General features: G+C 39.1%; 1 protein-coding gene across 1 annotated transcript in view; it reads right to left on the bottom strand.

Moving 5' to 3' along the window:
- CCDC192 (coiled-coil domain containing 192) overlaps nt 1-16,609 on the bottom strand; it is a 228,233-nt gene that overhangs the window by 151,209 nt on the left and 60,415 nt on the right. The window contains exons 3-4 of the mRNA XM_036847282.1: nt 10,777-10,908; nt 9,792-9,848 (exon numbers count right to left, since the gene is read on the bottom strand). Of these exons, the coding sequence (XP_036703177.1) occupies nt 9,792-9,848; nt 10,777-10,908 (189 nt within the window). The remainder of the gene's footprint in view (nt 1-9,791; nt 9,849-10,776; nt 10,909-16,609) is intronic.

Genomic DNA, 16,609 nt, shown 5'->3' with positions numbered 1-16,609 from the left:
TGAAAGATACAGTAAAAAGGAGCTAAAGGTAAGGAAGCAGGTGAGAAGCTTGGTTCACACAGTTTGTGCCCTGACATCCTATATAATCACTTGCTTGAGGTGAGGCACAGAGGGCTTGGCTCCAGCCTTTCTGATAGTCAAAATAACCATTAATAGAAACACAGAATCCATGGAGTAAAAGCAAGCTCTGTGCTTGGTGGAATTGACAATACTCCTGGTGCAGAAATTGCGGAAAGACATACTCTCTGGTAGAATAATAAATATCCTCAATAATAATCTGACAACAAATACATTAATTAGCTCCATCAGACAATTTTTTAATAAAATGTTCCTAAAGTAAGTCATTAGCATCATGCCATACCATCTCTCTGTCATTCAATAAAAACAATACTAGGACAACTTGAGCAGTCTAGATGTGTGGCTTTCTGCTGATCTCACTTAATTCAGGAAGGATTTTAGGGTATCTACCTGAAAGGAAAAAACGGACCATATTTCAGGTACTCCTCTGTGATATGCTTCCTTTCATTCAAGCTTTTTAAAGCTAAGTACTGAGCCCAAGATGACACTCCTGTTCAGCCCCTGTTATGCAGTTAAGCACAGAGCTGTAGAAATGGCCAGCTGGGTTGGGGCTAGAACTGACATCTTCTTTTGGAAATTGTGGAACCTGAAATGATCTTTCTTGTATTGAAAGGCTGCTCACTTTCCTTTACCCATTCACTCATTGATTGACTGATTCATTCATTCATTCAACAAATGTGTATTGAGAACCTACTAGTTGGCAGACACCATGAATCAGACCCAGGGTCTACTCTCAAGAAGCTTACAGTCTAATCAGGGATAAAGACAGACACACAATTAAATTACGAGGAGATAGTTCTACAGAAGGCTTCAGAAGACATTCTCCAGAGGAAGAAATGAGCTGAGGAAGTACTGACAGGATACAAGATTCTCCTTGGAAATTAATCTTGAGTCTTTGATTAATCAACTTCCTAGCACTCTCTAAACAAACTGGCAGCTAAAATGAGGTACTTTATTCTAACAGGTTATTAACCACAACCCCATAAAAATTGTGGAACTGTTACTGACACGGTCCATTTTCAAATAACTGTTAATAACTTTTTTGAACCTTGGTATGTGTCAGGCACTACGCCAACTACTTCATAGGTATTATCTCATGTCACGAGTTTTAGTATCTTCCACAGCACCCTATCAGGCTAAGTAATGTTATTAGCTTCTTTCCACAGATGACAAGAGCAGAACTTTAGTAACCTTTGTTCAGTCGTGCAGGTGGGGTAGCAGGGCTCAGTTTCCAGCCCAGTGCCTAGCTCTCTGTTACTACTCTTCTGCCCAACAGGAACTCGATACCAGAACCAGTGGCCTTCTATTAGATGCTTGTAGTAATAGTATAGGGTGAGTTCTGTGTGAGCCTTAATGGCTGGCAGTTTATAAAGGTTAATGCAGCTCAGGATCAAAGGGGAAAGTGCTGGGAACAATCCTACATTAGCCCCACCTGATTTTTTTTGACAAGTAGGTAGAGATTATACCAAAAATCTATACTGAAATGCTTGGGCCTCTAAACTCTGTATATGTTTTTGAGAGGATATCGGTATGAGAAGTCCCAGCTTATCAAGTAAAAAAATGAAATGTATGTTTGAAGAAATACATAGTTAGCTAATAGTTATTTACAGAAAAGGTAGAAAGGGTATACCATGTGTCTAGTTAGGTGGCTTACAAAGATCAGACATATGCAATGGTTCTAAAGTAGCTGGAGTAGCAGGAATTGTCCTTGGGTGCTTGTTCAGCTTAAACTTATTTATCTTCTATAGAAAATGAACAAACAAGACTCAGATCTGGTTAAAGAGGGGAAGATGAGCCTCCTGGGTATCAGCCAGGATCCAGGCTTGCTTGATGTGACTGATCAAACTCAGTCCTCAGGTCCCTGCCCCTCAATCTGCCTTCAGTAGTGGATCCTACGGCTAAGATTAGTGGTTCTCACAGCAATGTATTGTACTTTGGCTTTTTGAGGAAAAAACAAAAAACAGAAAAAGAAAAAAAGAAAAAGGTAAGTTTAATTAAGGAAGATCCTGGTGGCACTCCAAAGTGTTATGTTGGATATCACCTCATCCATGTGCTATTAGTTATTTAACCACGCCTTGCTGGACAGGAACCATTTAATGGCTCACAGTACAGAGGGTACTGACTTCAGAGGTCATGAGCAGCCCACTGGTGTGAAGTGAGAGCTCAGATCCCTCCTATTCCAAGCTCACCAAGAAGTTTGGCAGCAACACCCACCAATGGGATTGGAAAGCCTCTGTTATTCTTATATGATTTGCAGCGTCTCTAGATCAAGCACATGTGAGATGAGCCATGGAATAACCACATAAAGGGTTAAGATGAAGGTTCAAATAGTCACTGAGTCCAGATAATGCAACCAAGGAAAGAGGGCAGCAGAGAGGGTTAACTATAACATAATCAACTAATGCAATAAAAATATTTCTGAGATTTATCCCACATGCAGCCATTTAGTACCAACAGGTTTTGTTCATTAATAATCATTGAGGAATTTTCCATTTAGATTAATGTGTCTGGCTCTAAAAGAATGGCCCACAGGGAAGGAATTTCCCCATTCCTCATTGAAACCAGGTAGGGCTCTATCAGATCCTGCTACCAAAGTTTCTCAGGCTGATTCACTCTGCTGTTAGGTCTATAGGTTATAATAAAGTTAAAAGATCATAAAAATTAATTTATTGATACAGCCAGCATGTGTGTTGGCATATATATTCAGCAAAAATTCTCAATTAAAACTGAAATCAAGTTTATGAAAACAGGATCCCTGGAGTCAGAATATCGACATTCAGGTCTTCTCTTTGCTCACAGCTGTTTGCTGTGAGCAGGCTTCTTACTGTCTTTGACTCACTTTCTTGACCTGATAAAGGTGGAGTACTACCTGCCTCACAGGACTGTTGCGAAAAACAGATGACATAATGTGAGTGGGAGCATTTAGAAAACTGTAAATTGTTATATTACTCTAAGGTATTATTACTCTAAAGTACTGTCATAATACCTTAAAGTTAGTCATGACAAGCTGCAGGAACGAAGTGATACTTCTAGAGTGCATAGAAGTGTGGGCTTTAGAGAGGAAGGAGCAGGAAGATCATTCTCCTCTGGCTCGTCAGTTGGACAAACATGTCCTGCATGCCACTATCCCAGCTTGCAGTACTAAGAACCAGGCCTGGAGATGCTTCCCAGAGAGCATGAGGACAACAGTGAGATGCTGGTCAGGGACGATGCTGCCTGTGAGAGCAGAGGGCCTAGGCTGAAAGTGATAGGGATTGGACTGGACTGTGCGGTGATTCGCAGACATGAGCCATCATCAGAATCACCGGAGAAATTTAAAAACACATATTGCTGGATCCCACTCCCAGAGTTTCTGGTTCAGAAGGTATGAGATGAGGCCTCAAAATTCACATTTCAAGTCCTAGGTGACTCTGATGCTTCTGGTCCAGGGGCCACACTTTGAAGACTGTTTGGATAGTATAAGAATTTCAGCTTCTCAGCAGTAAACAACCAAATCTGATTCTGATGAGCATAAAGAAAAAGGGAATTTTCTTCAAACTAATTAGGATTATTTGATGGTTCCTAAAATGGACAGGAGTCAGATCGTGTTCTGGAGCCCACACGCCACAACTAGAGAGAAGCCCGTGCACTGCAACTAACGAGCCCACGCGCTCTGGAGCTCACGTGCCACAATGAAAGATCCCACGTGCCGTGACTAAGACCTGACGCAGCCAAATAAATTAAATTAATTAATAAATTAATTAAAAATAAAAAGAAATAGACAAGAGCTAGAGCAGTTCTGGTGCAGTAGTGCACACTCCTTAGCCATGATGCCGGGGTGTCTCTGTAGGATATATCAGTTCCAAGTGTTTGTCCTCTCTTGCTTCACATGAATTAATATTCAGAGTCCAATTGCCTTAGGGCACATGCCCAATTCCCAGATAGCAGCTGATAAGGTACTTTGAATTATAGTCCTTCCAAGACTTCGTATGATGGGAGAGATGCAGTTGGAAAGGCTATCAGGGTACCGCTGAGTGCTTAGGCAGCCAAAAAGCAGCAACAACAAAAACAGCTCATGTTCTCTATCATAGTAGAAAAAGACCAATTAGCAGAGGGCCTGGAATTTTAGGGGAGATGAGTCTGACTTGATCTAAATTGGTGACTCTTGTAGATCCTTACTTTGTAAAGTAAAATGGTAGTCAGTAGCTTCTTTAGAGAAGGAAAGGGAGAAGTTAAACCAACTCTTTGGGAAAACCTTGTCATGGTATTCATTGTGGTCCCTTTATGCCTGTGCTCCTGACTCTGAGTATCAGGACTGTTGTTCCAGGTCTCAGTATGTCCTTAGAAACTGTAGGTCAGGAGCTCCTGATTTCAAAGACACACTCATCTAACCTACAGCTTGAATCGCCCTGTATAGTTCATTGGAAGGGTTTCTTCTTCTGGATATTTGTAAGTGTTTAGTTTATTATGAAATATTTCAAGCATACAGGACAGTATAGAGAACAACACAACACTCAAGCACCTACCACCCAGTTGCCCAGATTTCTCTTTTGAAATAATCCCATTGAATATTATAGAACTTTTGGCTCTGGTAAATCTTGGAGGTAACTAGACCAAGAGATGAGCTGGCCATTGGGATGGAGGTGAGGGGTAGGAGGAGGCAAACCTCTGGACTACTGCAGATAATCACATCGTCAACGACACAGCAAATGCACAGGGCTGAGTACTTATATTTCCCAAATACTAAAAATAGGAAAGCAATAGATTCAACAATTTAGAAGGCATTCATTTGAAAAGGATTTTTTAAAAGACACCTAGTCCTGATTCAAATTACCCTAACATGAACAATAATCTTTAAGTTATTATAAACACTCACTTGCAATATTTGTTTAATCCCGTATAGGTCTCTAAGCAGATAAAATCATGTGGGAGGGAGTGATAAAAATGCCCAGGGCAGGTTAGCCCTGTGGGTGGCTCGACTGGGTGTCCACGGGTGCATTGGGAGGCACAGCCCTTTGTAATCTTTTAAAAGTATAAGCTATGACCAGGCAAAATCACGTTCATGGGATGAGATTTTAATCTTCAAAATGCTAGCAGCGACAACTCACTCTTAAATGTTGAGGCTTGTATCTTCTCTACATTTCATAGCTATCAATTTAATTATACAATAATAAAATTTAACTATTGGGTTCTAGAAGAGTGAACTCTAAATAAAGAGAAGCCAAGACCTTGGCTTGTTAATTTTCATGTTAAGACCCTAATTTCCTTTCGATGCTCTTCTTGCTTCTTCTGAAGTTGAGGTTTCCCACAACTCTATTTTCTTTCTCTGCTATGTTGTCCTTCTATTTCCACTCTAAGGAATCATTACTTTTTGTCCCTTCCATGTCATACCTTGAAAGTATCAAATTCAGATGAAAGTATGCCTCATGTAACTGGCATTTCTAAGGAATAAAATGTCATAAAATAACTTTCCCAGAGATTTAAAGTGGGCTCTTATAAATTCCAAAATAGCCTTATTTTTAATTTAGCCATTTTAACAGTTCATTTCAATGAAACCTGTACAAGGCATTGAACCAGACACTGTGAAATGCATAAAGAAAAGCAAACTTGCTCTCTATCCTCCAGGTGCTCACAGTCTTGGGGAAGAGCTGGGCCACATCAAATAATTCTATTTTGGGTCATAGTGTGACAAGTGATAGAAGACAGGTGTTGAGAAGTGCTATGGAAGTATCAGGGAAGGAGAAATTACTTCAGGTTTGATGGTCAGACAAAACTTCCCAGAAGGAACAATCTTGATAAAAAATGGGGAAAATCTGGCAAACACAATGGTGGGGACAGAGAGTCCAGTTGCCAAAAAATTATGAGCAAACATCCCAGGGCAGGAATGCGTGGGCATCCTTGGGGGTCACAGGTGTATGATGGAGAGGAGACAGGAGAAGGGGTCAGGTCCTCATTTTCAGTGTGAAAAATGCCATGGTCAGGAGGTTGGACTTTATTCTGGGGAAATGGACAACGATTGCTTTCCTCTAGGCATCGGAACAGGGGAAATGACGCGATCAGAGTAAAATTCAATTCAGTTCAGCAAACTGTATTGAGTAGTTGCAGTGAGCCTACCCTGTACTGGTGTAATGGATACAGACACACATTCTTGGTGCTGCCCTCAATGACCTTCATGTCCAGTGGAGGACAGAGGTGTAAACAGACAGCATCGATAAAATGTAGTATTTTGAGCTAAAATAGATATAAGTACAGGAGGCTATAGGAGCCCAGAGAAGGTAATCTGGGAGCTAAGGGAGAAGTTGGTCCCTGATACGAGTCTTATACAAAGAGTAACGTTTATTCGGATAAAGAAGAGAGAGAAGGATAGCCTAGACCACGAGAACACAGAGAGCAAAGTCACAGAACACCAACCGACATTGGCTATGTAGAGAAAACAGTTACATTTTACTAGCCTGCTGGGCGTGAGGCCGAGAGTGGAGTGAATGAGAACAGAGAGATGAAGGGTAGGGACAGTCCTGTGGTTCCCTCACCAGGGCGGTGGCAGGGAGGCCAGGAGAGCCCTGCAGAGGTCGCATCCTGCAGCAGGGTTACACTTGGGAGGTACCGCCCAGACAGGAATTCCAAACTCTGCACACGACTTTTACGCACTTAAGGAGGTTTAAGTACAAACTGCCCAACAACTCCTATTAATACTGTTGGTTATTTCCTAACCTTAAGCATCCCCAGCACTCCCAGGAGACTTCTGATCTCCTATCTCCTCATGGCATCCTCAGGGCTCCACTCCCACCACCTGGGTCCCTTATCCCCCTTCTCTGACTCTCCAGTACATTTCATTCTCCCTGTGAGTGTTAATCTTTGGCTCTGTTTGGTTTTCTGCCCCCACCCCAAATCCTACACGTGGCTTTTATCCTTTCTCTCCTCTGCAAGCAGGGCTTGATGATGTGAGAGCAAGTGGGCTACACCGTGATTTGGGTGGGGTGGTGGGCAAGGGTAGTGAGGGCTCTGAACTTGAATATGTTGATAATTTGGGGCCAGTTGCAATAACTGAGATATATGATGGTCAAAAAGAGCTAGGGATTGGCAGGATAATGGTATCAAAGACACGGAAGAGAGATAACGTGTAGAAGCATACTCAGAGGCTGACAATTAACTAAATGTAGGACGGAAGCAGAGACAGGTGAGATTTTAACTCTGTTTTGTAGTTTGGATCTAGAATACGTAACAGCAGTGTGATGTTATTCGCCATGCCTGAGGGACACAAACAGAGGAACACATTGAAGAAATGAGAATAGAAGATGATCAATTTGACTTTGTGTGTGCTGAACCTAGGTTATCAGCAAGATATTCAGGTCATATTTAGCAAGCCTAGTGCTTTAATTCGATGCAGTGTGCCAGCAGTCTCCAAAGTTGTGTGCTTAAAATATCATTCAAGGACAAACACCAATGGAAAATGACATATGCGGGCCTTTTTTGGAGATTGATTGTACACTGGTAAGTCCTGCAGTAAAGAAACACATTTAATTTAACTTTATTTCCAATGCCCCTCTCATTTTTTGTGCAGAATACCTATTAACATAGAATGTTTTTCTCCAGGAACAGTGTTTTAAGAAATGCTTATTATAGCACTAAGGAGATGTAATCAGAAGATGATTAAGATAGAAAGAACTTGGAGGGGGTGGAAGGGGTTGCTTATTTGCATGGAAGAGTTGAAGAATTATGAACTGGTTAATCACTCACAGCGGATATGGGGAGAAAGGAGATTGGAGATAGAACCTTTATCAACACCGTTTGACACCTCCAGTGGCCTGTAGGGAATATAATTTGGAGAGACAGCAAGTTGTGACAGCAAAAGCATGGATTTCAGAATCGACGTGTGTGACAAATGATCTAATTTCTAAGACTCAGTTTTCTTATCTGAAAAACAATACTCACCCTTTTGAGCTGTATTGAGACAAAATAGATAACATATGAAGCACCTACCCCATAGGAGACACATAGTCCACTCTCAGTAAACACTATTACTAGTATTATCTTCATTTAAATATTCTCGGTGAGTTGAAGCAAAACTTTGATGATTGTACTGCTATGTTATAATCTGAACATTGAACAGTTACACAGAGGAAATCTCAGTGGTTGGTATCAAGGCCCTAAGATGAGGGAACACTCCCAGTTCAGACACGCCTGGAACAGGATCAGCGTGGTACAGGAATAGAATCCACAGATGCTAGGCAGTGGAAGAAGACACCACAGGAATTTCCCAAAGGCAACCATGACCATGTTCTTCCATCAGTTTTTCATGAAGAGAGGCTGGAGGCTAATAACTGAACCTTAGCGACTATCTCTCCTTAAAAAATTCTGAGCTACAAACTCCCCGAGCGAATGGCTGTAGGTATCCATCTGGCATGCGGTGACATCCTCTGACAAAAGTCATTATCTGACACCCTGAAGGGCAGGCCAGGGGAGAGGCATCTGGGACAGAATGCTGGGCTAATGAGATGTACTTCTGTCTGAGTCTGTCACAGTGCCACAGATGCAGGCCTTAGTCATGTTCAGTATTGGTCAATTGAGCACACGAGGCCAAAAAGATTCTAAATTTAGAGTTTAAAACTCTGCTAACTGCCACAGCAGATTAGCTTTTCTCTACCCCAGCACAAAAATGGGGCAATTACCGTGATTTTATCCAGATCAGCTCATTGCAAATCCCAAAGGGATGGTGACCAGAATTTATTATTTTGCAGTCTTTTCTGTTGGACTTTGGGGCTGCAGCCTGTCAGGTCTCAGATGGGTCTGAGTTTGTTCTTGTTCAGATTGGCCATTGAACATGACTGGCCACTGTTCTTAATCAAGAAGTCATCCCATAACACCCAGGATATGGATGGAGGAGATAACTAAAAAGATGGCAAACAACTCTTTGAGGAAACACTTAAGGCAGCAGTGTTGTTCAGATCCTTGGGAAGGGACAGTGGCAGGGTGACGACCACTGGTTTATGCACGTGGATACACAAGGCTATTGCGACAGGAGATGCTCATTAGTTGTTCTCTGAGTGAAGACAGGCTAAAGTAAAAATGAAAATTTTCCTGGAACTTCAGAGGGTCTCTCTCTCTCAGGGGAGGACTTGTAGCACAAAATGGACAGTTCCATATCTGATTTGTTTATACGAGCACTTGCCTAAAAATCACAAGACTGGGGCAAAATAAATATATATAAAACAATGCTGCTCAAAATATGGTGTAAAGATGGGCAGCAGCAGCAGCATGTGAATCTAGCATCCCCGAGAAGTACATATTCTCAGGTCCTATCCTAGGCATATAGAAAACTCCAGGCAATTTGTTCTTAAAAGTTTTCCAGATACTTCTTGATCTACTAAAGTTTAAGAAGCACTTTCCTAGGCCTATATGTGAGGTATCTATAATTTCCACTTCCATTCACTCACTAAACTAGCCTGACTTGCTTGTCTTTCTACCCTTAGTTTCCAGTTCTCTTATCCTGATGGTACCTGATTAGACCATCTGATTATATATAAGAACTCAGTTTTGTAATTTTTATCATCAACATAAACCAGAATTGAATTTATGGAAAGCAACTTTGTAGAGGCAATAAAAATACTGATGCTTAGCTTTGTGATTTGGTTTGCAACAGAGAAATCGTAGTTATAACTTCTGAAAAATTTCTGTTCATTTCCAGAATAACAATGATATAAATTAAGGCATGAATAAAGGAGAAAAACACTTACATAGGCTACAAGTTGCTCCTGGGAAGCTTTCACTTCAGCTTGTAATTTTTCAATACACTGAAAAGGAGCAAAGTTTAGAAACAAAGTACGTAACTCTTCCTTTTACACGTTCAAAGTGTTCCAGATATAAACATGTACCAGTTCTCATATCTTATGAATGGCAGCATTATCTCAGCTAGATGTTTTGAAAATCATCATTAAAGAAATCATCGTCCCCCCCCCCCCAAAAAAAAAGAAAGAAAGAAATCATCGCTCCCATCCCTCTCTCTCTTCCACTCTGTGGAAGAATCCAACAACAGAGTACATGAATTATTAATAATTAGCAGATGATTGGGAAAAATAATGTTTGCTTGACGTACTGCAGGTAATGTTAACCCATTTTATATCATATATACATATATGTGGGAGCCAATGTATTTGTATCTGCCTTTGGAATATATGGATATGTTTTGTGTGAACATACATATTTACATATAGTTACAGATTATCTATCCCAAAGGCAGATACAAACCAATATGATAAACAAACAAGAGATAAATTTATGTAATGACACATATATAAATGTCTAGAAATTCAGAGATTGGTAATTTCTTATAAAGTAATTTATTAAAAGTCAATGAAAAATTTTCTGATCCACTTGTTTCACTACAGAGAAAGAAGTTATTCCTTGATTAAGTTCAACCTTGAAAACCAAAAAACATTTATGTAGTCAATATCATGTACAAAATAAATAGAATATTCAGCTAATATGGTTCAAAAGAATACATATCAAGCAAACTTTAAAAGTATCACCAAGAAAGTTAATTTTTTTATGTGAATATTCATCAGGGAATACAGTTATATTGAGCAAATACAAATACTGTTATTGACCATCTTGAACTTGAATACGGACTTCCAACCCAGCCAGAAATAACTATAGAATTGTCAGTTCATATAAGTTTAGGTAATCTTTAGAAATAAAGATTATTTCTCTTCTACAACATACCTGGTCTTTTGCAAGGACCATTTTTTCATATGGTTCCCCACTGTCTTCCTTTCGGTCCAGAGCCTCTAGTTTTTTCTCTAGCCAGGAAACTTGTTCAAGTAGCTTTGATTTTGTTCCTTCAGAGGCTGCAAGCTAAAGACATTTGTTTGTAAGTATATGGAAGTACAATGATTTTTTTAAAAGCTCCTTTTAAAAGTCCGACATAAAGGAATTGCCTTCCACCAATATCTATTAAATATGAAAATGGCTTTTGAAACATTCCTCATAGATGACAAATGACTAGTATAGAGAGTTAAGGAAATAATGTTGATTTTATTTATTTTTAATGATAAAGATCTTTCTGAGCAAGAGATGAGACCACCTAGTTCAACAGGCAGAGAGATTTGCGGTGCAACAATCTCAACAGTCATCTTTATTATGTTTAAACATTGCACTTTACTTGTACAGCTGAATCTGAAATCTGTATTGTGGTTTACATAGGGTTCTTGAAACTTAACTCTTGGGGGACTACAGCTGTCTAGAAAGAGCAGGAGTTCTGACTCCCTTGGATCTTTACCATTAAGCAGTGAGGTAGAAGGAGCTGAAGGGAAATGCGGGAATTTCTAGTTAAAGTCTGATCAATGGCAGATCTATGCTAAACCATAACCAAAAAATGTCTAGAGGTGACTGTTTTACTGTTTCCTCTTGAGGAGAGTGGTAGTTTGATAGTCCCTAGTCCCTCAGCTCCCTTGGAGAGACCCTGGACTAGCTTCTTCTTTCATTCAGGAAGCTTATTGTGCTTTTTCTCTATAGCTCAGCAACAATTCTGAAAGAGTTCCTGGAAAGGGACACACAAGCTTGTATTCATTCCAACTCTCATGCTCTTAGGCACGGCTTATCTCTAAGTATGTCTTTCGTATTACTCCAAGTATTATTGCAAAGCATACTGTCTCATCTTGAAAAGGGCAACAAATATTTAAAGACAATTTACCAAATGGAGAAGCATTAAGAGGTTGGTCTGCCATGGAAATAAGTTGGGCACATCATATATACTGGTATCCATCCATCCATCCATCCATCCACCCATCCATCCATCTATCCAACCATCCACCCATCCACCCATCCACCCATCCACCCATCCATCCATCCATCTACCCATCCACACCATCAGTCACTCAACAAATATTTGTCTAGTTGGCTCTCTATGCAACCATTGTGTTATGTGCAGAGGATGATGAAAGTGCAGCAGGAAGGTCAGAGGGAACACATATGCTGTGAACTGTTGGCTTTGCTTTTCAGCTCTCAGTGACCTGGGAGGCCTGCGGTGCTCCACATGGGCACTAACACATTTAACTCTCAGGCACATGATGCTTTGGAAATGTAGTCTGGTTTCTCTGAGCACCCTTCCATTTTATCACAGAGTTTAGTGTAATGGCTAAAGACACGGACTGTGGAGTCAGAGCCTTTGGGTAAAAGTCCCAGTTTGCTATTTGCTGTCTCTGTGATTTGGAGAAGTTGCTCAGACTCTCTGAGTTTGATTTTCCTATCTGTAAATGGGAATGGGGATAAAAAGAATAGTACTTACCTCATGCATTTGTTTTGAGGTTTATATGAGTTTATACAAGAGAAACACTTAGAACAATGCCTGGAATAAAGCAAGTACTCAGTAGCTATTATTATCATTTCTTCCACCTCCTCTAGACTTCTGTAAGCATTCATATGGGTTCTACCCAAATATTTATTATTTATCAAATTGTAAAATAAAGTATCTGCAGACATCACAGCCTCTGTGAGCTGGTTACTCTAAAGTCAAACTGTATTTTGTTTGCTAACTTCCTGTAACCACTCTCGTCTTCAGGAAAAGAGGCCCCTCTAGGTCTGATATTTTCTTTAATCTCAAATATATTCTTTCTCAATCTGGCCCATTTTGTTTCCATAGCCTGACTGATCTATGTAATTCATCCAGTCACCATTTTAAAATCTATTCCTATTGTTTTTTAGGCCTTTATTCATTCACTCAATAGATATTCATTTATTCACTGATTGTTAAAAAATACGTTGGATATTTATTATATGTAAGACTTCGGAGGTAAAAACTGAAGGTGATACTGTTTATATTTTAGAAAACTCACAATTTACTCAGAAAAGCAGACAATTTAAAACTTTTATATAATATGAAAGTGTATAGATGAAGAAGAAGAAGAATATTAATAATACTTAATATTTACTGGGTGCTTACTACATACCAAATATTCTGAGAATGTTTTGTTTTCATATTTATTCATCTCAATTCAGCTTCATAACCATTTTGCAGGTAAGGAAATTTAATAAATTCAATGAGGTTGTGTAAGTTGTCCAAGGACATAGCAAGTAAATATTGGAACCCAAGTTTTCAGTAGTGGACATTGGGTCTGATTCCCTAAACCCAAATCTGACCTCAGAAGTGGGGCCTGGTAATCATAACAATCCCATCCTCATTCTTGCTGATTGGTTTAGGAATCAAGGTCTAAACCAATCAGAGCCTGGCTTTTCTCTGGCAACAGTTAATGTATGAAGAAATGTGACCTAATTTGGACCACTCACACTGCACAGAAGGAACCTTGATGATTTGGAAAAGTACTTTCTCATATCTCTACCAGATATGAATGCTACTGTAGCCATCCTACAAACATCCAGGAAACCAGTTATATAATGAAGCTACACTCTGAATGGAAGTGTGGACAACAGAAAAAACCTGGGTCTTGTTGACATTATTGAAATGTTTTATCAACTAACTTCGAAGCATCTCCTACCTTGGGACTTACACTTAGTGAGCTTATAAGTTTCCATATTATTTAAGAGTTGAGTTGAGTTTCCTCTTACTTGCTATCATAAGCTTTCTACTGATACATTGTCTGATTCCAAAATTCCATGATCTTGACCACAAGTGAGTAAAGTCTATGGAAAAACAGCAGTAACTAACATTTATTTGGTAGCTGCAGCATACCACACATTTTGTTTGTATTTTTTGTTGTTACTATTTTAAAGATTGAGGGTTAGGTGTTTTTAGGGGCAGATCAGCTTGCCCACAGCTAATAAGAGCAGGTTGGATTTGGATCTACATTGGTCTGCTTCCTACTCTGGGTTCTAAATTATATCCAAACCCTAACTCTGAGGCTGCCTGCAAAGATGAGATCTATGATTCCCCACACACACACACCCTACCCCCATGATCATGTGGCTTTCAGCATTCTTTCTCAGTGTGTTTACTTATTTACCTGAAGGAAATTTATTTTCCTTTTTCCTAAGACTTGAGAATTCTGTGCTGCCATCTTGCTTCCTTTTTATACAAATACCAATCCCATCTCTTTCCTCTCCTCTTATAATGGGTTTCTGTCTGAATATCCCTTTGACTCAAATATGTTTAGCTCAGATTCAGTTTAACTCCAAGAAACCTTGACAAGGAACCAGCAGATCTATGTTTTAGGCCTGACCCCACAAGCCTCTGACGCTATGACCTAGGTACCCTTAATAACATTTTACTATGGTACTTTGCTATATTTTTACAGAGTAGTTCTCCAGTCATATGTATTCTAACTAGGTCATAAATTCCCCAGAAGGATGGATGGAGAATTCTGTCAGAACTTATAACAAGACTCAGTCAAATTGGCCAGAAGCAATATTTGCTAAGAACATTCCATTTATTGACTTTTTAAACTATGAGTTTTAGTTCACATATGTATCATAATCTCACAAAAGCAGGATAAAGGGATCTTATTATCTCTTCCTCATGTGGATACATTGGGGCAATAACTAATGTTGGATTCCATTATATAATGATGAAACTGTTTATCAGCATAGGACAATTGATATTCCCCCAGCCTTTTTGAAAATGACCTATCAAATAAGCCTGCTAATCCAAAACGAAAGAAGAGAAAAAATGAGAGACAATAAAATAAGATAAAAATTATACATTTAAGTATTTTTTTAAAAGTACTACATAAAAGAACGTACTCTAGGGACTTCCCTGGTGGCACAGTGGTTAAGAATCCGCCTTCCAATGCAGGGGACATGGGTTTGAGCCCTGGTCAAGGAAGATCCCACATGCTGCGGAGCAACTAAGCCCGTGAGCCACAACTACTGAGCCTGCGCTCTAGAGCCCACAAGCCACAATTACTGAAACCCGCGCACCTAGAGCCCGTCCTCTGCAACAAGAGAAGCCACTGCAACGAGAAGCCTGCGCACCACAACAAAGAGTAAACCCTGCTCGCCTCAACTAGAGAAAGCCCGCGCGCAGCAACAAAGACCCAACACAGCCAAAAATAAATAAATAAATAAATAAATTTATTTTAAAAAAAAATGTACTCTATTGCTGAGTTGCAAGATACTAGCTGCCATTTTGAATTCACTCTATTGTTTTGATGGGGGTTTTAGAACTTTTCAAAATTTAATTTTCAATTCAGGAAGCCCTTAGGAATGCTGCTTAAATTCAAATTCAGATTATGGGATAGAAAACAAGATATCAAAGTAAGTAAGTGGACATCCAAGTTAGCAGCTGCAAGATATCACATTTGAATTTAAAAACTTGGGGACCTTGGGCATTGGATCCTTTTTATTGCTTTTTTTTCCTTTTCTCTTTTTCTTTTTTCATAAGAACTGTTTGGTTTTACAGAGTTACTCTTTGGAAAGAGCATAAAAATAAAAGCTCAGTGCAACTTAGTATCAGGTATCTGCTTACAAAAAGAGGGTAGAAATGCATTTATTATTTAAATAATCAAATTTTCTGTATCCTAATTAGCTATCTTTGCTGGAACATATGGTTCACATGATGCTGAGAGGCTAATATTCTTCCTTTGATTTTTGAAGAGCAGGCCCCTTCTCCTCTGCCCTTGATTCTAACAAATTTGGAGGGAAGAGATGATTTTAAAAGCATGAGCTACGTTTGTCATAAGAATTATGTAAAACAAAGTGACAACTTTCATATTATACATGAAAGTTATAAATCCACTAAAATTTACAACTGGCTGTGTAAATCCACTAAAAATTCAACTTTTAATATATACCTCAGTGTTCAATAAAAGATCATCATAAAGGTAATGCAATACAGTTAAAAGTCAAAGAAAGATAAACTGTATTCATTGCACAGTTTATCGATGCAGTCAAGAAGGGGTACTTATATATTTTATATTGGTATTCAAGATGATAGTTAAAACAAAGTGACTTGGACTTCAAAAAGATGGCAGAGTAGGAAGCTCCAGGAATTGGTCCTCCCACTTAAATAATTTTTGAGCTGGCAAAAACTGTCAGAACAAACAATTTCCAAGCTCTGGAGAACACTTTCAGCATCCAGGGAAGTGCTTGATGAAGAAAGATGCTGGCATTCAAGGAAATCTCTGTCAGGTCACTGGCTAACTACAGAGGTAATGGAATATGAGACTTTAGTGACCACACATGCCAAAAAATATGGTCTCTGCAAAATTAGTTTGGAAAAGTAACTAAACAAATATACAACTATAGGGTTCAATAAGCAAAAACAGCAATTCTTGGGGAGAGAGAAAAATCTGATTTTCAGAGTTACAACATTGTACTATTCAAAATGTCTAGTTCTCAATGAAAAATTACAAAGCTCACAAATTAAAGTATGTCTCATTTATTGAAAAAATCAAAAAGAAATTGATAAAAAACATCCATGAGGAAACCTTGACATTGGACTTTTGGACTTAGTGGATGAATAGTTTAAATTAAGTATCTTAAATATGCTCAAAGAGCTGAAAGAAACTGTGGGCAAAGAAGCAAAGAAAATTAGAAGAATGATGTATGCACAGGTAGGGGATATGAATAAAGGGATAAAAGTTATTTTTAAAAAACGAAGTAG

The sequence above is a fragment of the Balaenoptera musculus genome, chromosome 3 (genome assembly GCF_009873245.2).
Source record: "Balaenoptera musculus isolate JJ_BM4_2016_0621 chromosome 3, mBalMus1.pri.v3, whole genome shotgun sequence".
NCBI classification, from domain to species: domain Eukaryota; kingdom Metazoa; phylum Chordata; class Mammalia; order Artiodactyla; family Balaenopteridae; genus Balaenoptera; species Balaenoptera musculus.
The sequence above is the reverse complement of the archived record's forward strand: the minus strand, read 5'-3'. Positions and strand labels throughout refer to the sequence as shown.